The following is a 24,193-nucleotide window of genomic DNA, read 5'->3' as shown; positions in this document are numbered from 1 at the left end:
CTACCTGGAGTTAGAAAGATCAAGTTCAAATCTGTCCTCAGACATTTAATAGCTTTGTGACTCTGGGCAAAACAATTAACCTCAGTTCATCTCACTTTCTTTATCTATTAAAACAAACAATAGCACTTATCCCCCTCCCCAAGTCAAGGTAAGGATCAATTAAGATAGAATTGTAAAGTGACCTCAGTTTCTTTATCTATTTAAAAAATAGCACCTAGACCTCTTTGAGCTGTGGTGTAAGGATCACACAAAATAGAATTGTAAAGTGCTTAGCAAAGTATTAAGATAGTAAGTACTGTTTTACTGTTAACTGCTGCTGTTGTTGTCATTATTTCTTAATAAGCAGCAGAAACTAAATCAAATTGCCTTAAATTGCTAAGGAGAACCTTAACTTGGGATTTCTCAGCAAAATTCCAAACTCTATCCAAAGTTATGTGAAGAAAGAGCCCAAGGCAATCAGTGAACATTGGATCAAGGCCATCTCTGCCTAAAAGCATATGAGACAAATCCTAATTTTTGTCATTTTGTACAAATCAATTTCGCAAAGTTTTTTTTAATATAAATTAATGGATGCCAATGTCAGAAACAAGATGTGTTCTCTAAAGTAAAGAATCAGATCTTACAGTGCCATCCCAAATTACTGAAAAGATCCCTCATAAGAACACAAATTAGAATGACTCATTGTTCTGGCTTTTCCCAGTCAGGACTACTGTACATCTAATTTCAAATTTTTATAGGAAAATGGTCCTATAAGAGAGGGTACCAGATTTAAATATATGAGCAAAAAAACTAAACTAAACTGAAAACTGGACCTCCATCTACCAGACTGTAGGAGTTTTCAAAAAGCATTTAAATCATACTATTTGAGGACAGGTTGAAGGAAATGGGGATGTTTCTAGAGAAGATATGGGGGAGAACTAATTATTTAAACACTTGAAGGATTATTACAATGATGTAAAAGTAGCATGGAAAATAGTGTTTACCTTGATGTATTAAAAAATTTAAAAAGCATCTCAATCATCCGAGCTCCCTAATAAAGAAGGTTGCCTCAGAAAATAGTAGGCTCTCCATTGGATCTTCATGCAATCCATAGATGAACATTGAGGAGGTTCATTGTTGTAAAATGCATTCTTATTTAAATATGAGTCTGACTTGATAAGCTCTCAAGTCCCTTCCAGCTTAGAGATTCTGTGGTTCTATAACATTTATGTGACTGACTAAATGATTCTCTGTCCTTCTTCAGAGGAGCTCCCTAAACTGGGAGAGTTAACTGTGACAAATGTTAGCTGGGATGCCCTCAGACTCAACTGGACTACAACAGAGGAAGCCTATGACAGCTTTGTCATTCAGGTGCAGGAGGCTAACAAGTTGGAAGAGGTTCAGAATCTCACAGTGTCCGGCAGCCTGAGAACTGTGGATATCACAGGCCTCCAAGCTGCCACTCCTTATAGAATCACCATCTATGGGGTAATTCAGAACTACAGAACAAGTTCCCTTTCAGCTGAAGCTTACACAGGTACCTTTTTTCTCAATAAATTATTCTACTTCTTCCTTTTAGGCAGGAAGGATCAAGGAAAACATCTATCCTCTTCCAGCTATATGAATTCAAGCAATTCTCTCTTAGCTTTGGCTTAAAGCTTTTGGGCAAGTTCTGAGATCTGAGTGGGAGAGCCATGCATTGCATATGTCCTGAGGAAATTGTAATTGCAAGGAGGCTAAAAAAGGAGGCATGATACTTTTTGATTCCTGGATATATTCTATATTTAAGCTCAAAATCAAAGGTAAACATGATGGAGAACCAAGCCCAATTTAGGTGGACAGCCTCTTGCCATAGAAGCATCTCAAAATACAGACTAATCATGTATCTGTATTCCCTACCCAGAGATCCAAAAGTCCTTACCATATTACTGTTAACGAGTTTGGAATGAGACACAGATCATTTAATTTTAGAGACCCTTTTGCAAGTCTAAATATCTCAGCAGCCCTCAAGGAGATATGAGTGCCATGATTCTAAAATCTAAGAAATGTTTCCTTAATATATATACCAAGTTTAATATAGAATTGAATAACCCCAAGGACATGTGTCTTCTACATCAAGCCATCCACACTAACTAATATTTTACTAGAATATCAAATCAGCAAACAGAATATAATTATGATTCAAGTCTGTACCAGAGTGAAAATGTCATTAATTAGCATAAATACTTCCATCAGCATTAGCAACACAGCCTATACAAGTTCATGAGTATCGAACAATCAGTACTTCTATATATGCCAGTTAGCTCTTCTTTTTGGAAAAGTACTAGACCTTAGGAATTTTCACTAACTAATAGTGCCAGGCCCCTGGGGAAACAGTATCTCACCCTGGACCTGTTTCAGTGAACTCAGGTCTTCATGGGTGGCCTGATCAAATGAAGTGTAGTGATTCCTATGTAGCTTTACTCTTCATCCTTTTTATACCAATGTAGTGGTTGAAACTCATTTATGAAGTTTTATGTGATTTTTTTTCCCCATTTACTCTGATCATCATGCTTATTGCAACTAATATCTGAAAACAAGTCTATATGCTGACCGTTGCCTGATTAATTTAGGTTTTCCAGTCTATACCATTTGGTTTCTACTTACCTGAGAAACCATGGTATGTTGACATTCAATCTAGGTGATTACATCTAAATGGATGTTATCTCAGATCCACAAGGTGCCATTCCCAGATATACTACCTATTTCAAAAGGCTATTATCAAGGAAACACTATATATACTAAACAGCCCTACCCAAGATGTAGGCTTTAAATCCTACCTACAATCCATTTATTTCCTGAAGTCCATGAAGTCATGTCACAGGAAAGAGCTGAATAGGACTACTTTAGAACTATTCCTAATATAGACCCTTTAGGTTTGTTTTGTTGTTGTTTTTTTTCCAATAAATTTCAATGTTTCCTAATGAACTGAGGAAAACATTATAGTCAATTTGATCTGTGCCTCACCAAAACTATTGGAAATTTTTCTATGAATTTTATCCCACTGCTTTTATCACTTAGGAGACATTCTCCTGTTATAAGATTCTCCTTTTTCTTCACAGAAGAAATTTAGAAGTATTATTTAAAAAGAGATTTGCCTCATTTACTCATTGGAAAGGAATAGTCTAAATTGGGCTTAAACTAATTCGGTTTACAACTGGATACTTTCTTAATAATACTTAGGAAACGTAAGAAGAAAAGATATTTTAATGAAATTTAGGAAGAAGAAAGAAGCCGAATTTTATCTCCTGGCTGGGAGAAGTTTGGGTTGCTTTGACTATAGGACTCTGATGGAAATAGGAGAGCAGACACTGATAAAATTGATTCCTTTTGAGCCATAACCATCTAAAGATATTTGTAGGAGGGTAATGGTGTCATAATCTTTAAGATGGTATCTTTTTCAAAACAAAGGAATTCTTGGAATGAAGCGAAACAATCTTTGTATCTTGAATGAAATTTAGTAATTGGATTGCAATTTATATCTTTTGAAAGATAGCTGAAAATCCATTTTACAGTGCAGAAACTGAAAAATGTGAAGCTTAAGAATCACAACCCCTCTTACTCAGATGTCTAAGTGTATTCTCCATTTCCCTGAATTTTATTATATAGCAAGACCTAATATTGCACAAAGCATGGAATGCTGCTATGTCTATCTTTCATGCATTCTGATTTTTTTCTCATCCACCTTTCTCATTATTTTCAGGGGTAACATAATAAACGATTTAGATTCCCTTATTTCACTTGCAGCTATTTTTTAGCCAAGCTTGGCATCAGGACCCAAATGACTCTAAGATGGAGTGCTTAATTGAAAAGCTTCCCTCCCAAAAAAAAAACCCACTTTTTCCTTCCCTCTCTAGCAAAGAAACAGGAAACTGGGGGGTTAAATGTTTCCAGCATTACTCCTACTAGTTTTGATCACTACTGGACAACAACAGACGGGGCTTTTGAGACATTTACCATTAAAACTGTTGCTTATAATAGGTTGCTGGAGCCTCTGGAATACAATATCTCTGGCACTTGGACTGCTCATATCTCAGGCTTTTCTCCAATGCCGACTTTATTGTCTACCTCTCTGGGATAATACTTGGTATCCATATTGAAGTCATAAGTGTAACAATTATAATAGCTTTATGTACCTACCTCTGCATCTAACTATTCTCTCTCCCCGTTCTAATTTACAGGATTTTGTACTTATATGACTGGGCTTTAGCCACCCTCTAACTACCTCATTTTGTTCCTTTACCCAATAGAGAGAGTAAGTGGTTAAGTTTTAAACCCTGATTAGGTTCTGATGAATCAGGATTGGGATGTGAACCTCACGCGACTATTACTTTTTTTTTTTTCTCCTACCAATAGTAAAGTGAAGTTCTGCAGAATATTCCTCCTGGCAAAACCACATGATGGGACATAATGGAAAATGTACAACCTTAAAATTACCATGGTCTAGATATTAATATTTCAGTATATGGTAGTCATAAAGTAGAATTTTTCTCAATGAATAGAAAGGGCATGTGCTAATATTTTAATCTTTAAAATGAAACTAAAATTCTCATCCATATATGGAGACACATGGTATATTATGAAAAGATTGCTGGATTTGGAGTCATAAAACCTGTATTTAAATTTTAATTCCAATACCATGTGAACAGCTCAGTGATCTTTGACAGGTCACTGAACTTACCTGAGAATCAATTTCTTTAATCATAAAACATGGATGTTAACACTTGTCCTTGAGCCATTTCAATTGACTACATGGGCCAATGCTTTTAACTCAAAAGCCCTTACTTGATTTAAGTAAGTCCTGTGTGCATTGGCATTTTGTTACTGGGGATTCAAAGGCATGCTACATTTCTCATCAAATGGAATGGCCCAGGAGGTCTTGAGATAACATCCTTCCTACCAGCATTCTTGGAGACAGTGAGAAAGGACAGAAAGTTACAGTGTTCTATGGGTAGTCTTCTACTCCCAATAAATGGTTAATGGCATTTTATTCTGAAAGAAAAATACCATCTTAAAACTCATAAAAACATGAGAATTATCTATAATTCATATTTGTTATTCAATCCTAAAATTTTTCAACAAAGGTTGATTTTTTCCTTCTGAGGGAAAAAAAATGCAGTTTTATGGATTTAGTCTTTGTGTTTAGAACTTAGATCTCATGGTGGTGCTTTAATTCACATATTTTTCCATTTTTTTCTCCTTTTCTATAGTAGCCGAACCTCTTCTTAGCCATCTCACTGTCTCAGACATTACCTCGGGCAGTGTATCCCTCTCGTGGAAGGCTCAGGAGGCTGTCTTTGATAATTTTATTTTAGAAGTTAGGAATTCTGACCTCCCTCTGGATTCTGTGGTCTACACAGTGCCTGGGGCCTTGAGAAGCTCTGTAATCACGGACCTTAGAGCTTCCACTAATTACACTGTCCAACTTCATGGGCTGATTGACGGGCAGAATGGTCAGACCCTGATGGCCCAGGCAACCACAGGTATTTTACTTTACTGGATTCTCTCTTGTTTTTTCTTTGCTATCTGTTGACCTTCTCTTGGATACAGTTCCCAAAAAAATAATCCATGACCCACTTGCCCTATTCTGTTTAGGAAAAGTAGGAAAAAAAATATGAAGGTCTGTCAGACTTAGTCAAAGGGTACTTTGAAAGCAAATAAGCAAAATTCCCAAGAAAGGCTTTAAGTGACCCAGGAATTAAGAAAATCCACTGGCAACCTCTGTTTCCTAACTGTGCACACATCTGGAGAGGCTCTTTGCATTTGGGAGCAATTAACCTGACTTGCCCCAGTTCTCAAACATCCTTGCATCTGATTTTGAATATTCTTCATAATCCTTCCAGTACATCTTCATCTGCCTGTGGTCTTTCTAATCATGGTAATATGTTGCGAATCTCATACACAAAGAAGATGCATGCATGTCATTCTGATTTCTCAGCTGGGATAATGTCATTTCTCTACTAGGCCTTTGGATCACAGACTGGGATTTCACATGGCATGCTAAGAAAACATACACAACAAAACCACCAACTGCATGGACTGAGCCAGTTGGGCTAATGCTGTGACCAAGACTTCTCTTTGCCTGACCTTTGTATATTTAACTATTCAATAAGGGAGTATGTGTGTTGGCCAGAGAGTCTGCTCCTTTTCTAGCAAGCATGGCCTCGTATCCATCAGTAACTTTCTTAAGTCTCAGATTCTTTCTTAATTACCAGTCTTCATCTTGAAGAGTATGATGGTGCATGTAGCATCCTCCCATACCCAATCCATTCTATCATATCAGTCTTTCCTGGATTGTAAGCAGCATGCAAAGGAATGTTTTGGGAGGAACTGAGTGTGTAGAAGTATACAGTATATGGAAGATAATTCTTTTCTTGCATGAAAACTGACTTCCCTTCCCCCTGGAATCTCTTTGACAAATCTTTGCACCTCTGAGCACTTTCCAACTCTATTCCACCAATATGAGTACATATAAGATACTTTGGGGTCAGAGACAAAAGACTGGCCTACATTTTGAAAATGCTGGCTCTATCAGCCTGTATTTGGCAACCTTGAGGAAGTTCCAGTATAAATTCTTAATTGAGGTATCCCAGGGATATTCAAAAAAAGACAAAATAGAGATATGATTTAAAGTATCTTATTTTGGGTATAATATGGTAGTAATTCCTCTGTAGTATTTCTAGAAACTTTGACAATATCGAGTTCTGAAGGTGAAGGTACTTTGGGGAACCTCATGTAATTGTTTGTAGTTGTTTTAGGTATTTGAAGAATCATATTCTTTGATGACCAGATCTTTTATTTTCCCAAAAGATAATTCCATGACTAGGTAATAGAGTAGTTATGCCATTAAATGGTCCTGTAAAACTTGATAACTTTGTGCTGGGGTAGGAAAAATAGAGTCCTCACTTATTCCACTGTCTGAAATTAAAATAGTCTTTTGCCAGACACTTGGAAGAATAATTTCACTATCTAAACCTAAAACTTTATTTCCTCCCCAAACCCCTGACCAATACTACCTCCTCTATCACCTCAAGCATCTAGTGTCATTTTACTCATTGCTTCTCTCCATAGCACAATCTAAATGGAATTTATTCAATGTTGGCATTTTCCAAACAGTTATATAAATGAAAATCCAGGAGGCGAGGGCCTACATAATCCCAAATGGGAAATAACTCATTAATTCCCCCGTGATATAATAGGATATTCAAAAAGCCTGCATACTATGAGCTGATGAAGGAAGGAAAAACTAGCAAGAGGGAAATGAATCATCCATAGATCAGTATTTCCAAGGAATCAGACAGCAATGTAGTTTGTAAGTTTAGGGCTTAAATTTAAAGGTCATTTTTGCCCATAGCTATACAAAGGCATTACAGATGACACATTTATATCTTATGAGTTTTGTTTTCATATTATCCTCAATGGATGTGGTTTAATAGTGTTTTTCTAAACAGTGAATCTATAACAGAGAAGCAAAATTCAAATCTGACACTTAACTACCTTGGTGATCTTAAACAAGCCACTTATCTTTTCCTGGGACCTTGCTTTTTTTATCTTTAAGATGAGAGAGTTAAACTATGTAATCTTTAAGGTTCCTTCTAGCTCTAATACGTACTATATGACTTTTTTTTTCTTTTAATCAAGGTTGTCCTGATATTAATTTATGTAGTTTTTCTTGAGATGTCTTAAGAGAGGTGTTTTGTCTAAAACATAATTTTTTATTTCATATAAGTATATACATATACACTTATATGCACATGTATGTGTGTGTATATATATATATATGTGTGTGTGTGTGTGTGTGTGTATGTATATGCTAGGCACTAAAAGAAAATGGAATTTCCTTTAGTTATTGCTGAATATGAAAAAGAATATGTGTAATGTGGGCATGGTCTTTAAGAGATTATCAAAAACAAAGGACTTGAAAGGCATAAACTAACAGATCCTTTATTTTATGACCAGAGCTCTAGGATTTCCTCAGTTAGGGTATTCTCTCCATCAATACACATCATCTTAATGCAGGAATATTAAAGGTTGTAGTGGACAAAATTACATTATCCTGTTACTAACCTCATGATGATAGCATCTCCCAACCTGGGCAGGCTAGTACTTGCACAAAAGATATACACTCTAGAGCTGGACTCTGTGTAAAGTCTTCCGAACTTTATAGAAGCTGGCCTATCCTTGAAGAATCCAGGATCACATCCATGCTACTAATAAGGCATCAGAGTAGCACTTGAATAGTATTCATTATAAAAGTATAGTATAAAAGTAATACTTTGTAATAGGAACATTTAGGTGGCAGGCACAGTAGATAAGAGTGCTAGGCCTAGAGTCAGGAAGATTCATCTAAGTTTAGATATGGCCTTAGATACTTCCTAGCTATATGGCCCTAGGCAAGTCTTAACCCTGTTTGCCTCAGTCCCTCATCTATAAAATAAGCTGGAGAAGAAAATGACAAATGCCCCTCCAGCATCTTTACCAAGAAAATCCCAGATGGGAATCACAATGCAACTGAAATTGTGAACTGAATGACAAAAATAACAACTATGAAATATACAAATTTGTTTATCTGTATATATATATATACATGTGTGTATGTGTGTGTGAGAGAGACACTATCTAGACAATATATCTACAGATAGTTAAATATTTCTATATCATTATATTTGTATTATTCATAAATATATGTATGTATCTAATCCATTTTCATCATGTTTGGTGAACTACAACTTGTATTTTTTCTACACAAGGCAGGCAAATTATATCCTGAGCACCAATGTAAAAATCTGTTAGTAGTTGGAAATCATAGTACTCTTCAGCATTTCATAAACAATATACTATTGCTCTGTAGGTATAGATGCAATCTAGAGATGCCTTCTATAATGACACAGACTGGAAAAGAAATTGTTTTTTCAATGTTATGACAATATTGACCATTCTTCTATCCCTTCCCAAAGTAATATTCTCTTTCTGCCTGTTCCTTTTCCTTCAGAATCAGAGGTACAGGTAGGCCAACTAAATCTTACCCATATTATCCTTGACATATGGACCACAAGTGCTGGCCCCTTTGCAAAGATTGTCATCAGTGTTAGCAATTCTCACTTTCTGTATGAACTTCAGCAGCACAATCTCTGGTGACATGCTTACATCACATTACATCACATATTGAGAGATAATACTGACTATGACATTAACATTAGGAAACAATATAGACTGATGACCAGACCAAATCACTAAATGGCTTTGTGATGACAGTTACTAGTTTCAAAGTCTTTAACATCATAGAATTTCATTTGTAATTCTAGCTTATAGAAAATAGTGTCATTATTTTAATTCCAGGCAGAATTCAACATGATTCACTGTACATACAACATCCAAAACCTATTTAAACTTGTTTAGCCTGATTCTCCTCTTCCTTGTGATTAAGAAGAAGAAATTTCTCTTTTCAAAATCAATTGTGGGAAAATACTTCTTGGGCATTCCATTGGGATACTAAATTTCCCCAGTCTGATTTGTGGAAGATTGGCTCCTGTGCCAACAGAATGATATAATCAATATAAATATATTTAAATATTTATGAAAAATAATAACAAATCCTAAAATTTATGGCTCTGCATAGGGTAGGTTCAGACTAAATTAATCCTGAAAGATGTTGGTTTGCCCTTAACAACAGAAAAACATTCTCTCTAAAATTGACAACTAGAAGAGATCATTAAGGGTTAGAATTAGAGAATAGATAAGTCACTTAGACCTTATTTATGGTATCCTTATTCACTTCCTAGGAATTATCTTTCTGAATTTTTTCTTAAAAAGGAAATATTCTTGTTCATCATTTTTGGAACGAGATGATATTCAACTTTAGAGTAAGCATACCTAAGAGGCAAAAGAAATCTCACATATACTAATATGAGGTGGAGAGTTAAGGAGGAGGGGGAAGAAAATCATCTGATTCACACATACTGAACCAAATTCCCTCCCAGTGCCTGTTTTAAATTATGTATCTGTGAAAGTTCCATTAAGTTTTTTATTGTCTGAGGAAAATTTAGATTCATTATTTAAATTTAAAGGGCCTCCCAAGCACAGTTCTGCACAATGGAAATATTCCATAATGATTTTCCCACAATTGAAAAGAACAAGTTTCTAAAATATAATCAGATATACATGCATGTATGTGTGTATATTCATTGCTCAGATAATCTTCTAAACCTCAGACTTCCAAAGATATATAGATATATATACATATACATAAGATGAGTAATGAATAAAATTCCTGGGGGTTGTGGGTAAATGATGATTATTAATGAACAAAGGTTCTATCAAAGAGACTTTCCCATTACATGTTGCTTCATACAAACCTCCCAGGGAGAATGAATAACAAAAAAAAAATTAAATAAGGCAGAAAATCTCTAGTTTGTACATCCAGGACCAAATTACTAGATTGTCCACTCCAAGTGTTAAATATAAAGGCAGTCAAGATCTTTAAAAATACCCTTAAAATGGGCACACAGAGAAAAATCACATCAAGCTTATCAGGGAAAAATTACATGATAGTGAAGGGGCAAAGATGATTCCATAGGAAGTAATGTTCCGTTAATGAAGGGAAAAGGAAAAGTTTTGTTTATATCATAAGTTTCTTCTTAGCCTTTATCAGAAACACTACATTTTTAAAAATCTCTTTATGCAAAATATTTCAAAATAAACAACCAGTGTTTCAAAAAAAAACTTGGGAGATCCAATTCCAGAAAATAAGTGGGGAGTAGAATGACAATACACTTCTTTATAAAGTGAAAGAGTATTTTAACTCTTTTTCTTTAAGTCAAAGCCTTTAGGATTAAATCTTAAGCATTAAGAATTATTTTTTGAGTGTTTTTATACAACAGTGAATGCAGAGTGCTCCAAATTAAGCATGACCTAGACTGTCCTAGGGCAGTAGTTCCAAGATCTTTTTAGGGGGTCCATAAATTCAAAATTATTTTCCTAATAATGCTAAAAATGATATTTATATAATCTACAAGAAAAAAATTACTGTGTCAATACTTGACATCTGGTAACCTTTTAAGATTTTCCATGTATTGTCCTTTGTGAAGATTTAAGGCTATTTTGGTGGAGTCTGTGACACTAATCTGTACTGTTTTCAACCCTCCCTTCTTTCAGAGGCCTTGCCCCTACTGGAAAGCTTAACCATTTCCGACATTAATCCCCATGGGTTCACAGTTTCATGGATGGCATTGGAGAATGCCTTTGACAGCTTTCTAGTAATCGTGGTGGATTCTGGCAAGCTGCTGGACCCCCAGGAGTTCACACTTTCAGGAACCCAGAGGAAACTGGAGCTTAAAGGCCTCATAACTGGCATTGGTTATGAGGTTATGCTTTTCGGCTTGGCCCAAGGGCACCAAACAAAGCCCTTGAGTGCTGTGGTTTTTACAGGTATTTCCATTCAAGTGAGCCATTCTCTTGCTCTGCTCAGTCTTCTCTTCCATCCCCATGTTTTCACTTGGGAGACATTTCATGCAGTCCATATGCCAAATCACCATGGCTTTTGCATTCCTGTCCTTATCATAGCTCTACATTCCATAGGTGGGACCAGTTCATTTATATATCCTTTGTATTCTCTATTATCTTCTGTTCCATCTTCCATTCCTGATGTGAGAAGGTCGAAATGTTACCATGTTGTCTCCAAAAATGCCTTAGAGGTTCTCAGCTGAGTGTCTGTTTCACATTCTATTAATTTCATCATCATCCTTTCTGATCCCCAGATGCATTTCAGCCTTCTCAAAAGAAATATATCTGATGGATGTATTTCTAAAGCTTGTCAATAATATCTGCCATCTATAAAGTATTAAATGTTACATTTTCAAATGTAATAATCACTGGACACTGAAATACAAAATTCTTTTATTGGGAGAAGCTGACACACTGGAGATATTCTTAAACACAGACTAAATCCATAATTTTGTGATGATTCAGAGGTCTTGCCTGAGAAATATAGAATTAATCATTATCACAGTTCAAATCTTTTCCAAGGAGGAAATGTGTCCCTTTTAGGGAAGTCAAGGTATGGGCCCTTTGGTCTTAACGTTTTAGGTCCAAAGATAGCAGTGCCTTACAAATACCAGGAAAAAACTCAGCATTGCCTCCTAAAGGACTGTCCATCTTTAGAGATAGAGTCTTGATTTTCAAATACTCTCTAGAACAAAGTGAAAAGAAAAAGGACTTCTAAAAACTACTTTGCTCTAGCAAAATAATAGTGATGAGTAAAATGATCATAGATAGCACTCTACAGCTCATTAGCATGGTTTTATTTGAATTTTATCAGAAATGTTTAACAAAGGATGGACATAGAGCCTCTGGAAAATAAAGAATACACAAATAAGTTACTTGCTTTTAACATGTTTAATATTTATGGAAGAAAGAAATGGTGTGTCAGATGCGGTTTAATGTCATCAATTATAGAAAAAGTTCACAAATGCATAAAGTAACTTGTACTAATTCTACCTTTATTGGAACTTTTTTCTGTCTGAAGAAATTTTTTTTGATAACTAGGAGATTTTCACATCTCTGATCTGGGGCATCACTGCATATTGACATCCCCACTGAGAAGAGCACAGTTTGTCATTAAAATGACTTTCTCTCTCCTCCCTCTTCTACTCTTTTCCCCCGTCTAGAAGCAGAGCCAGAAGTTGACAACCTTCTGGTTTCAGATGCCACCCCAGACGGTTTCCGTCTATCTTGGACAGCAGATGAAGGGGTCTTCAACAGTTTTGTTCTTAAAATCAGGGATACTAAAAAGCAGGCTGATCCACTGGAAATAATCATACCAGCCCATGAGCGTACCAGGGATATAACAGGTCTCAAAGAGGGCACAGCATATGATATTGAACTCTATGGATTAATCAGTGGACGGCGATCCCAGCCAATCAATGCCATTGCAACCACAGGTATTATTGCTAATATAGAAAGAGAGGAGGGAATTATGTTATGTCTTATGGTTTGTTATTTACAATAAACACCACACATTCTAATTTTTAATTAATGATTTTCACTTCAAGGTGGTAGCAGAAGGATGGAGAAGTAGTTACTTCTTTTCCTATACAGTTAAATCACATGGTAGTGGATTAATGGAAAAGGTGCCCTGTGTATTCCAATGATTATTATTTGTATAGTGGTATAAATGAAGGGGGTGGGGGGGTTAGAAGGAAAGAGGAGAAGGGAATAATGAACATTTGTATGGAATTTACTATATACTAAGGATGCTAAGTACTCACATTAATCCTGCAAGGTAAGTGCTATAATTATTTTCATTTAATAGTTGAAGAAATTGAGGCAAGCATCTAGAGGCTATAGGTAATTTGCTCATTCACACTCTCTGGGCCTCAGTTTCCTCCTGTGTGAAATGGGAACAATATTATCCAGAACCCTACTAATGGTATACAAATACCCTTTCAGAGGGTTACAAGTTGTAAAAGAACTAATGGATGACAAAGCACATTTTTTAAAGTTTTACGAGGAAAGAAAGATAAACAGTTTCATATTGTGCGTTTTGAATTCTGTGGTAGCAGTCATTTTGTTTTGTTTTGTTTCTAAGTGAATACTCAGATAATGAAGTAAAGGTACCCTGGGCATGCATCGCTTCTTAATTGAACTCATATCTACAATTTTTCCCCCAGTCTATGACTATAATAAATAAAGGATCATATGATTTGCACGCAGAAGTAACTTTAAAGTTCAAGTAAGTCTAAGCCTTTCATTTTTACAAATGAAGGAACAGAGGCTTAGAGAGATGAAATAATTGCTCAGGTTCAAATCTAGCCCTTTGCCTTTCAACTCAGTCATTTTAAATCTTACTCCACCAATTCTTTTGAAAGGGAAAAGATTTATAACAAAATACAGAGTGATTCACTGCACACCTTGACTGACTCACAAGATATTTATGGTACATAGATAAGAGTTGTGGCTTCTTTTTTTTCTTCTAACCTCAGAGAGATTTAGAAGAATGACATTATGGCTGATTTTTTCTCATCTCTTGCTAAAATAAGACTACTTTTAAAAGCCCAACTTAATAAACGACTCATAAGAGATCCCAAAGAAAGGATGTTTTAATCTATGAATCACAGAACAAAAAGGCAAAGGAAAATTTTTCAGAGGGACCTCCTTTGAGGATTACAACTTTACCTGAAAAGATTAGAGTCTTGATTCATTATGAAATTAACAAGCTGTTGTTCCCTACTTGTGTGACCTTAGACAAATGTTTTTAACCTGTCTGGGCCTCAGTTTCTTCATCTGTAAAATGAGTAAGCTGAACTAGTTGATAATCCATTCTCTTTCTAAATCTATGATCTCTTCTGTTGGATTTATTTCCATAAATATAAAGAATCTACTATGTGCAAGTCACTGTATTGGAAGTAGAAATAATTTAAATAGCTCCTGCCTCCAAGATTTTATATTCTGATAGGAATTTCCAAAAATCTCTCAAGAGTTCACTACGGAAAAGTTAAGTCCTGTCTGGTGACCATATGTTTGTGAGAATGAATGAAATGCAGAACTGCTGTGAATACTTTGGTGAAGCCAAAAAAAAAAAAAAAAAAGCAGCATGGGAGAGAGAACAGGTACTGGATTCTGAGTTAGAAAACATGAATTCATTAGAAAATATGAATTCAAATCTTGACTCTTACATTTATTGGATGGGGTATTTGTAGGCATATCCCTTAAGCTCATCTGAACTTCATTTCCTCTTATGTAAAATGGGAATATTGCTAATATTTACATGATATGATGTGATTAAGTATGGAATGGACTTTGCAAAGGAAAAAATCATGTTTACATAATGCTGTAAGGTTATTCTGATGATGTTTAGACAATCATGAAAGACATCCTTTCCTCCAAGACTGGGCCTTCCAAAACCTTTTAAAGAAGTTTCATTCCCAGTTCTTGTTTCCCAACCCCAACCCCCATAAAAAAGATGCCAGATCAAAGACCATACCATGATTTTGACCCTAATTTATAAACAGGACATTTTCAAGTTTATTTTTTGATTGTTATTTTTATCTCAGTTGTTTGTTTTCAAAGAGAGAGAGGCCTTACTGAGATTTTTTCTCAAAGGAAAGCAGAACCTTGAATTTAGAAAGATCAATTTGATTTGTCTCTGTGGAACCCATAAATGTGCATAAGCTTCATAGCCAGAGTATGTGTATGTGCATGTATTGGCAAGAAGAGGAGGTGAGATAATGTCAGAAACAGTCTAAGGTATAATGTTAATTTTCCCTCTTCCTCATCTTTATTCCTTTCTTGTTTTGTGTTGCCTCATCTTTCTCCCTCTCTCTCCCTTCCCCCCTTTCATCTTATGAACTATCTGTACTGTATCCAACTTGAGCTGGAAAAAGAAGGGCGTAATCTTAGAGGGAAGAGTTTGTGATGAAGTGGGGACAAACACAAGTTTCCCTAACTTCATAATTCTTGAGAATAACTTTCTGTGCCCATCCAAGTACAGATAGTTTATAAGATGAGAGAAGGAAGGAAAAGAAAGAGAGAGAGTTCACAAGATGAGAGAGAATCACTTCTGTACCCCTTCTTTTTCCAGCTCAAGTTCTGAGTGTGTTCGTATTACCTTCTGGATTCCCAGATGTTCCCATAAATTCTGACATCTTCCTCTTTTCCTTGGATGTATGACATAATGATGGAATTCATTCTTACTGAATAAAAAACAAACATTATGTTGTAACTAAGGAATCATGATTTTGATAAAATGCTAATTCTATTTTCAGATCAAAGAATTTTGCATCTGCAGGACTCAACATGGACAAAAATCTATGTTTCACTTTCTCAGAATAAAAAGCCAAGAATGGCTGCCTTCATAGGAAAAATAACAGACTGATAATCAAGCAGAGTTTCAATTTTTTTTCATTTGCTATTGTGCTCTCTTTTGCAGCCATGGGATCACCAAAAGAAATCTCCTTCTCCGACATCACTGAAAACTCTGCCACTGTTAGTTGGACAGCACCTACTTCACAAGTGGAGAGTTTCCGGATCACATATGTCCCTGTTTCAGGAGGTAAGAGTCTGAGGCAAAGAAAAAGAATTGGGAAACCTTGGAAATTTGCGGTGAATCAGTAAAAGAAGCTAATAGTTTTGGATTTATTGTTCTTCATCTGTAGCAAAGAGAAGAAAAGTCATCCTTTTTTGAGATTAACTCTGAAAGAGCTAATATATAAAATGATTTTGGTAAACTCTAGAATCTTAGAATGTCAGCATGGAAGAATGAATGAAAAGCACTTATTGAAACTTACTATGTGCCAAGCACTAGGGATACAAGTTTAAAAAAAAGCAAGATAATCCTTGTTTTCAAGGAGTTTATGTTCTAATTGGGAGAAACAACAAATATGAGAATCCAGGTACAGGGCAGATAGCAAGGTCCAGGGTACATTAGCAGATATTCAGTATTTGTGGGTCTAGAGGAAGGAAGAACATGGGAGATAGTAAATCTCAGAAGATCTTAGGCAAATGCCAAGATTTGGTAACTACAAGTTAACATACAAGTGGTATGAGCAGGAATTTCCCTCTTCCCATCAGCTCCTCCTGTATGGAGTCTGGGCAGCCCTGAGTCAGGAGAGAGACAAAGGAAAGGCAAGGGTTGATGATGGTACCTTTAAAAGTCATTTAATTTAAAATTTAAAAAATAAAAATTTAAAATTTAATTTAAAAATTTTTTTTAAAATTTTAAACTCATTCAACAAACCTCATGTATTGTACAGGTTTAAGATATTGTAGACTTCCATTCATGACACTATTTCAGGAGTTTAAAACTTTTAAGACAAAGGCTTTGGTATTAATTATAAGACTGTTCTCCCTAAAGGCCCCTAATCTGAGGAAACTGTATTTCTATCAATGCATAGACTCCTTCAGGTCTTCCCTAAAAGTAGAAAAGTCTTTGCTACTTAGTCCATTAAGAACCAGGTATCTATGACCTCACAGGACCATCCATGAAAGAATAATTCTACTTTTTTTTTTTACAGTGTAACCCCATATGGCCCTATACCCCAAAATGCCTTTGTTCCTGGAAAAAACATCTGCAGACCTTATCATGGACCCTCCTCCACTTGCTAATATTATATCCATGTATACAAAATAGGCCCATAGAAATGGAGTGCTGCAAAATTCTCAGTATTGTTGATTAGAAGTAGAACAAGATGCCAAATAAAATCATTCTCTTCTCCTGTAAAATGTCTTAATAGTATCAACAGAATTACAATTCCTGTGTTAATAATAGCTAAAATAGTTTACCTTTATATAGCATTTGAAGATCTACAAAGTTCTTTACATATGTTATTTCATTTGGTTAAGGATCCTGTAACATGTTTGGTGGATAGAATATATAACAGACATAGTTTGGGAAACATTCTCAGAAAAAAAAATAAACTGTACCACATGCCAACCTACCTCTGAAAAAAGACTTGACATTTTAAGTTTGTTGTAATTATTTTTTCTCTTCAACCTAAGTTTTTTGGCATTTGTCCCAGTGGAGCGGAAAAAACACTTTAAGAAACTAATACTTATCTGGGAAACTGGGAGCAAATGATATCTTCAGGAAATAATTTTTTTTAAATGTATAGTTCCATTTCAGTCTATGTGTATGCATGTGTTCACATATTCAGATGTGTGTGGATAACTACTTTACAAGGTTGCCAGAGATTCCAGCTTCATCCAGACCTCACCTGATGCCTATTTCTTTTGCTGTGTTCCAGGAACACCTTCAGTGATAACAGTGGATGGAAGCAAGACTCAGACTGGGCTGGTGAGATTGATGCCTGGAGTGGAATATCTTGTCAGTATCATTTCAATCAAGGGCTTTGAGGAAAGTGAGCCTGTGACAGGAACTCTTACAACAGGTTGGTACCATTTCATCAAGATAAAAGTTTTTTTTTTGACAGTATTGTCTCATATCAATATCCTCTCAGAGGGTATTTGCAAACCAATACATCTTTCATTCCCTAACATTTGACTGCCCTTAAATTTTAACAAGTGATATTAGGTACCTACTATATACAACATACTGTAGAAGATGCTCAAAATTTCACTGCAACATTAATATTCCATAAAATAGCAAGCTCACGAAAAGGAACAAAAAATATAGGGTGCTTTTAGGACCATAGCTAGCACAGGAGAATCTAGAAGGCAGCTAGAAGGAATAGAAGGGCTCATACATTTAGCAAGTACTTTGCTAAGCACTTTAGAAATAATATTTCATTTAGGCCCTACAACAACCTTATAAAGGTAGGTGCTATTATCATTCCCATTTGAGAGTTGAGGAAACTGAAACAGAGAGAAAAAGTATTTTGCCCAAGGTCACATGGCTACTAAGAATCTGAGGGTAGATTTGAACTCAGGTCTTCCTAACACCAGGCCTTCCTAGCTGTCTTCAGGAATCGTGGATAGAATGCCATATTTGGAGTCAAGAAGACATAAATTCAAATTCTGCCTCAGACACTTAGTAGCTATATCATTCTGGGTAGGTCACTTAATTTCTAAAGGCCTCTCACTTGCCCCTCTCCCTGACCTTTTCAGCTTCATTTTCTATGTTGGCAGGGACTATACAAATAAAAAGTATTTGTAACCCTCTTAATTTAGAAATTTAGATTTACCTGCGATACAGCAGGCACTTACTATATATTATTGACTACTATTAAATATTGACAGTTCCCTCTTATTTCAAATTAAGGTAATAATAACACCTGCCTCACAGGAATGTTGTATGGAGCAAAAGTGATGGTAAATATCAAGTGTTTAGTAAACCTTAAAGTGCAATATAAATATTGCTATTAAAATGTGAGAACTTGGATATTAGGGTTGGAAGGAATCTTAGGACAGAGAATACTAGAGCCAGAAAGAGCAATAGAGAAGTTTAGCCTTTTATTTGGAAAACAAGGAAATAAAGACCATAGCTCTCTATTTGTTGTCTCTGACACAACTGCCTCTTTCTCTTCAGCTCTGGATGGCCCATCCGGTTTGATGGCAGCTAATATCACTGACTCTGAAGCCCTGGCCATGTGGCAGCCAGCCATAGCTACTGTGGATAGTTATGTCATCTCCTACACTGGGGACAAAGGTAATGTCATATATTAAAGTTTCTCTGCCTTCTTTCTATGGCACTTAAAACTTAATTCTCCCATCCCACCAGAAATTTCTTCTTTTCACTAACATATTTAGGAAAGAACAGGAATTCAGAAAACTCAATTTAATAGGTCAGTAATTTTGCTTCCAGGTCTTTTTTTTTTTCAATAATCCTAGCTGAGGCCATCAAAATATAAGAATAGTTTACCCATATACCTCTTCTTGTTGTTAAGCAAAGCAGGAGAATATTGTGGTTTCATCAAGTGATTTCATTAGGAGAATTAGCATTCCATCTAGGTAAAAAAGCAGAATTGGAAAGTTTGGAAAATTAGAGATAAGCTAGAGATTTCCATTCACTTCATCAAAGTGAAGGGATTGCTTGGAAGAAAACAACTTTCTGGATATCAATTGTCTCCAGCAAAGGAAGTGTGGAAGACAAGAAGATTGCCCACAGATTCAAGCTGATCTGAGATCAAAATACACTGCAGCTGCACATGGATTCCCCAGAAGAAAACAGCAGCAGCAAGTTTTGATTTTGCAATAATTTTTATTATTATTGTTCCTCTTTGCAACTACTAAAAAGAATGACCCGTGCAAGCAGCAAAAAGGAGATTTGTCTAAATCTCTAGGATATTTACTTATATTCCCAGAAATCCAAACTAACAGAATCAACATTGATTCCTAGAACCAAGACCCAAAATAAATCATGATGAACTTAAAGAAAATTAGAGGGGCAAGGAACAAAGATATATTTCTAATGCTTATCTATATCATTTTGGTTTGGTTTTCATGGGACTATATCTTGGGCAGAAAAGATGAAGGGAAATACTCTGACTGCATCTTCTCCAGGAGGCATTTTTAATCCTTCCACTTAATGCATTGACTTAATAGTGGTAAACTATTTGAAAGGGTTTGTAATTAAGGAAGGTGAGAGAACTGGCTCATGGAAGAAGGCAGAAAATAGTGCAAGAAGGCAGTGTAGTGGACTTACCAACCAGGAAATCTTTTTGGAAGGTTTTGCATTTCTCTTTCTCTCTTTTCTCTTTTTTTTTTTTTAAGTTAGCCTGATTAAACAGCTACTCAGGTCTGTAACATGTGGAAAGCATTGTCTGTCCCCAAATTCATCTTCTGATTTCATGCCCAGAAAAATCCAATTTCATTATGATAAACCCTTTGTATCAGACTTGAGAGAAATCTAGGCATATGAGCCCCTTCAGAAATCAAATTGAATTTCCCCAGAGGGTCACTAAAGGTTTTCATCTCTGAAGGAGCTGAGTTTTCTGCTTTCCAATATAGTTAATGTCTCAAACTGCACTTTAACTGTCCTTATTCATGTCTTTGATGTTTAGTGCCAGAAGTGACTCAAACGGTATCTGGGAACACAGTGGAATATGCTTTGAATGACCTTGAGCCTGCAACAGAGTACACGCTAAGGATCTTTGCAGAGAAGGGGCCCCAGAAAAGTTCCATAATCACCACTCGTTTCACAACAGGTACTAATCAATGTCAACAGTTTTGCCTAAAGGCCAAGTCCTTCTTTACATCCAATGTAAAACTGCACATACCAGCAACAACAGAAACCATCAATGCCTATTCTATAAAGACTTTAAAAAAATACACTATGAGGCCATTCATCTTTTAACTGAGAAATAACCTTGTTTTCTCTCAATGTAGGAAAACTTTATAAATAGAAAGCTGTTTAAGCAGAAAAGCAGCCCACTTTGACACTAAAACCAGCATTTTGAAAACTTACATTATATGCAAGAAAACATTTTAAGGGATTTTTGCAAACAAATTTTCCCAGGTTGCCCATTAGACTTACACATTACAATCTTTTTGTGGACTTTAATAGAAATGGTGACCAATGATATCCCAGAAGTAAGTGCAAACACCAGTTTCTACTTACCCTTTTCACCAAAGACCAAGTCTCCATTTTACAGATGAGAAAAACTAAGGTTCAGATGTTGTTAGATATCTATGGTTACACCAGTAGCAAGTGTAGTGAAGCTCCATGAAATTTTAATTCATGCCTCCATCAGCACACTCCTCCTAAGATCTCTCTCTCTCTCCAAGACCAATTATTTCAAAGTTTCATAGACTGTCTGAAAAGAATAAAACTTATGGTTGTTAAATGAATTTATGGAACTCAGATAATCCTGGCTCTACCACAAACTCTCTGTAAGTCATTGAACACATTCATTCCTTCTCTGAGATTCAATTCAGTTTTTACATTTGCAAAATCAAGGGATTTACACAAGACAGTATCTAAGATCCCTTCCAATTCTCATGATCCAAGATTCTTTTATTCTATACATTTTTGCAAGAGGGAGTTTAAATCATGTGATCCCCCTATAAATTCTTCTTTTCAATATTGGATACTGGATATTAATCAAAGCCACAAAGATTAGACATGTGACACTGGCCCATCTGATTGGATGGATTTCATATCATTTATTTCTCCCTATCAAGTTCTTAACCTTTGTAAGGTTAAGGGTCAGAAAAAAACAAATGATCAGATAATTTCTAAGGTCACTTCTGGCTCTCTAGTATCCTAACATTTTACAGTAGATAGACAAGCTTCACTTTAAGATTAAGTTTACTATAATTACCACTAGAAATTCTGTAGAAATTCTACAGAATTATTTCTAGTCAGAGTCGATTTATTTTATTTTATCTTTTTTTCCCTGGATTTAGGATAGCCTTTATCTTGCCCAATAGAGGAGTTGTATAAGTCAGGAAGAATTCAAGAGTCTGTGAATAAGTACAGAAATATAAACTACTCAGATAGCTCATTCAATTTACCTATGAAGCCATTTTTGAGAACTCTTGTAAGCAAAAATTACCCATTCACCTTGGATCTTACCATCTGGATAAGTCATAACCTTATCATGGATCATTGGCAAGATTCAAATGTCCTCAGCCTTCCTGTCTACCCAGTTTACCCAGTAATTTGCCATATTCCTTGCCATTGGCCCCCTTTGGGAATCATCACATGCAAATTTTATATTTGTCATAGAATGTATGACCATGTAAAGGGATATTTAAAATCATGTTTTTAAATTCTATCATCTTACAAGGGGGACAAACTGAAGTCCACATAGAGAAAGACTTTGAGTGACGTAATATAGTGAGTTAGTAAGGGAGTAAAACAGACAATGAAAATCTCCAGGTTCCTAGCCCAAGAACATTCTACGACAGCATTCTACTTCCTTTGTTATTAAATATCTTGACTTTTCTAGATCTAGATTCTCCAAGAGATTTGATGGCAACTGAAGTTCAATCAGAAACGGCACTGTTAAAATGGAGGGCCCCTCGTGCGCCTATAACTGGTTATCTCCTCATCTATGAATCTGTGGATGGAACAATCAAGGTACAATTTTGTTTGAATTTATTGACTAACTTGTCAGTAACATTATTTGGCCTTCATATTATCTCATATGTGAAAGAGAAATAAGCAAGTAACTGATATAGTGAATAGAGTATTGTACTTGGAGTAAAAAAGATGGGTTTAAATTTTTTCTCAGATACTTCCTAGGTAAACTCTCTCATCCTCAGTTTCTTTATCTATAAAATGGAAATAATAAGAATAATGCCTATTTCATAGACTTGCGGTAAGGATCAAATAATGTATTATATGTAAAACAGTTTGCAAACCTTAAAACTGTATAAAATGTCAGTTATTATTATGTAACAATATCATCTTTCTAAAGAACAATAGGTAAAAATGGTACTTTTCTATCTTGAGGAAGCAAGATTAGTGGACAGTGTGTGAGGCCTGGAGCCAAGAAGACCTGAAATTGAATACAGCCAAAAATGCTAGTTTAGTCAAGTCACTTAAACTCTGTCTGACTCAGTTTCTTCAACTACAAAATGGAAATGATAATAGCAACTACCTCCTAAGGTAGCTGTAAGGGTAAAATGAATTAATATTTGTATTTAGCATCTTGGTTGGTACATTATAGAGCTATGTAAATGCTAGTTAATATCATCACCGTCATCAATACCATACTTTGAAGGAGGTGATACAAGCAGTGTTAAGCCCATACTGAGAACTGTTTTCTCCTAAGTGGTACTCAGAAAATTAAGGAACTTGTCAAGTACCATATGAGGGCAGAAATGGTATAATAGAGCTTCTAGGCTTAGAAAACTTATTTTCATGAGTTCAAACATGGCCTCAAACAATTACCAGCTGTGTGTGATCCTGGGCAAATCACTTAACCCTGTTCGCCTCAGTTTCCTCATGTGTAAAATAAGCTAGAGAAAGAAATGGCAAATCACCTCAATATTTTTGCCAAAGCCCAAATGGAGTCATGCAGAATCAGAGACAATTGAAAAATGACTGATTCAAGGGCCTTATAATCAATAAATGTTAGAATTAGGTCTCAAATTCAAGTCTCGACTCCAAGTTTAGTGTTCTTTTTATTTTATTCAAGTCTGGGTCTGGAGCCCCTTTTGAATCTGGTGGTCCCTCTTGGACACTTTATATTTCATTGAGGAGAGAAAAATATTTCTTTTTATGCCTCTTTACAGAAATGAATGTTTACATTATAAGATGTTTTAAAAATGTGTCACTGACATACAAAATATATTTTTAAATATAGAGGGAAAGCAGGTAATTATCTTTAAGGCAAAAAAAATCATAATTTTCCTTGAAACTTCATAACTAGAGAAGGTATGATATAATTAGATAAGTCTCAGGATAAACCAGGGAAGTGGCAATATCCTATATCTTTTCTTACAGTAATTAGTCACTGGATCTGTGCTGTCATATGTGTATATCACCCCATCTATACACAACCCATCCACCTACACCTTTGTTTTCTGTGTAATTTTTGTCCATGTTTTTTTTGTGACATCCTTGGATAATTTACTCAGGGTTCTCTAGTAGTCTTCCTTTGGTTAAACCTGTCCATCTGTTATTTCTCTTGCCAAGCCACCCCCTTTTCCAATCAAACATGTCTTTGATGATGCCTTTTCTTGCAGAAAGGTCATCAGTGGGTTATATGCTGCAAATCACTTATACCTGCCAAGAATCTTTTCATTGTCATATCTAATTTTCTTCTTTGTGGAG

General features: G+C 35.6%; 1 protein-coding gene and 1 long non-coding RNA gene across 13 annotated transcripts in view; one reads left to right on the top strand and one right to left on the bottom strand.

Annotated features, from left to right (window-relative positions):
• Positions 1-24,193, top strand: part of TNC (tenascin C) — a 109,767-nt gene that overhangs the window by 73,765 nt on the left and 11,809 nt on the right. For 4 of the 8 annotated variants that reach the window (XM_031954190.1, XM_031954185.1, XM_031954182.1 and 1 more), the window contains 9 exons: positions 1,244-1,516; positions 5,229-5,501; positions 11,173-11,445; positions 12,684-12,956; positions 15,944-16,066; positions 17,757-17,900; positions 18,998-19,117; positions 20,472-20,615; positions 22,362-22,492. In XM_031954190.1, the coding sequence (XP_031810050.1) occupies positions 1,244-1,516; positions 5,229-5,501; positions 11,173-11,445; positions 12,684-12,956; positions 15,944-16,066; positions 17,757-17,900; positions 18,998-19,117; positions 20,472-20,615; positions 22,362-22,492 (1,754 nt within the window). The remainder of the gene's footprint in view (positions 1-1,243; positions 1,517-5,228; positions 5,502-11,172; positions 11,446-12,683; positions 12,957-15,943; positions 16,067-17,756; positions 17,901-18,997; positions 19,118-20,471; positions 20,616-22,361; positions 22,493-24,193) is intronic. The other 4 variants (XM_031954184.1, XM_031954189.1, XM_031954186.1 and 1 more) reach the window with 4 other exon arrangements.
• LOC116421729 overlaps positions 1-24,193 on the bottom strand; it is a 62,635-nt gene that overhangs the window by 27,069 nt on the left and 11,373 nt on the right. For 3 of the 5 annotated variants that reach the window (XR_004232228.1, XR_004232227.1, XR_004232225.1), the window contains exon 3: positions 21,029-21,224. This is a non-coding gene — a long non-coding RNA (uncharacterized LOC116421729). Of the gene's footprint in view, positions 1-9,044; positions 12,689-21,028; positions 21,225-24,193 lie in introns of those variants that run through there. The other 2 variants (XR_004232229.1, XR_004232226.1) reach the window with 2 other exon arrangements.

Source organism: Sarcophilus harrisii, chromosome 2 (assembly GCF_902635505.1).
Source record: "Sarcophilus harrisii chromosome 2, mSarHar1.11, whole genome shotgun sequence".
NCBI classification, from domain to species: domain Eukaryota; kingdom Metazoa; phylum Chordata; class Mammalia; order Dasyuromorphia; family Dasyuridae; genus Sarcophilus; species Sarcophilus harrisii.
Note: the sequence above shows the minus strand (reverse complement) of the source record. Positions and strands in the feature narration are given on the sequence as shown.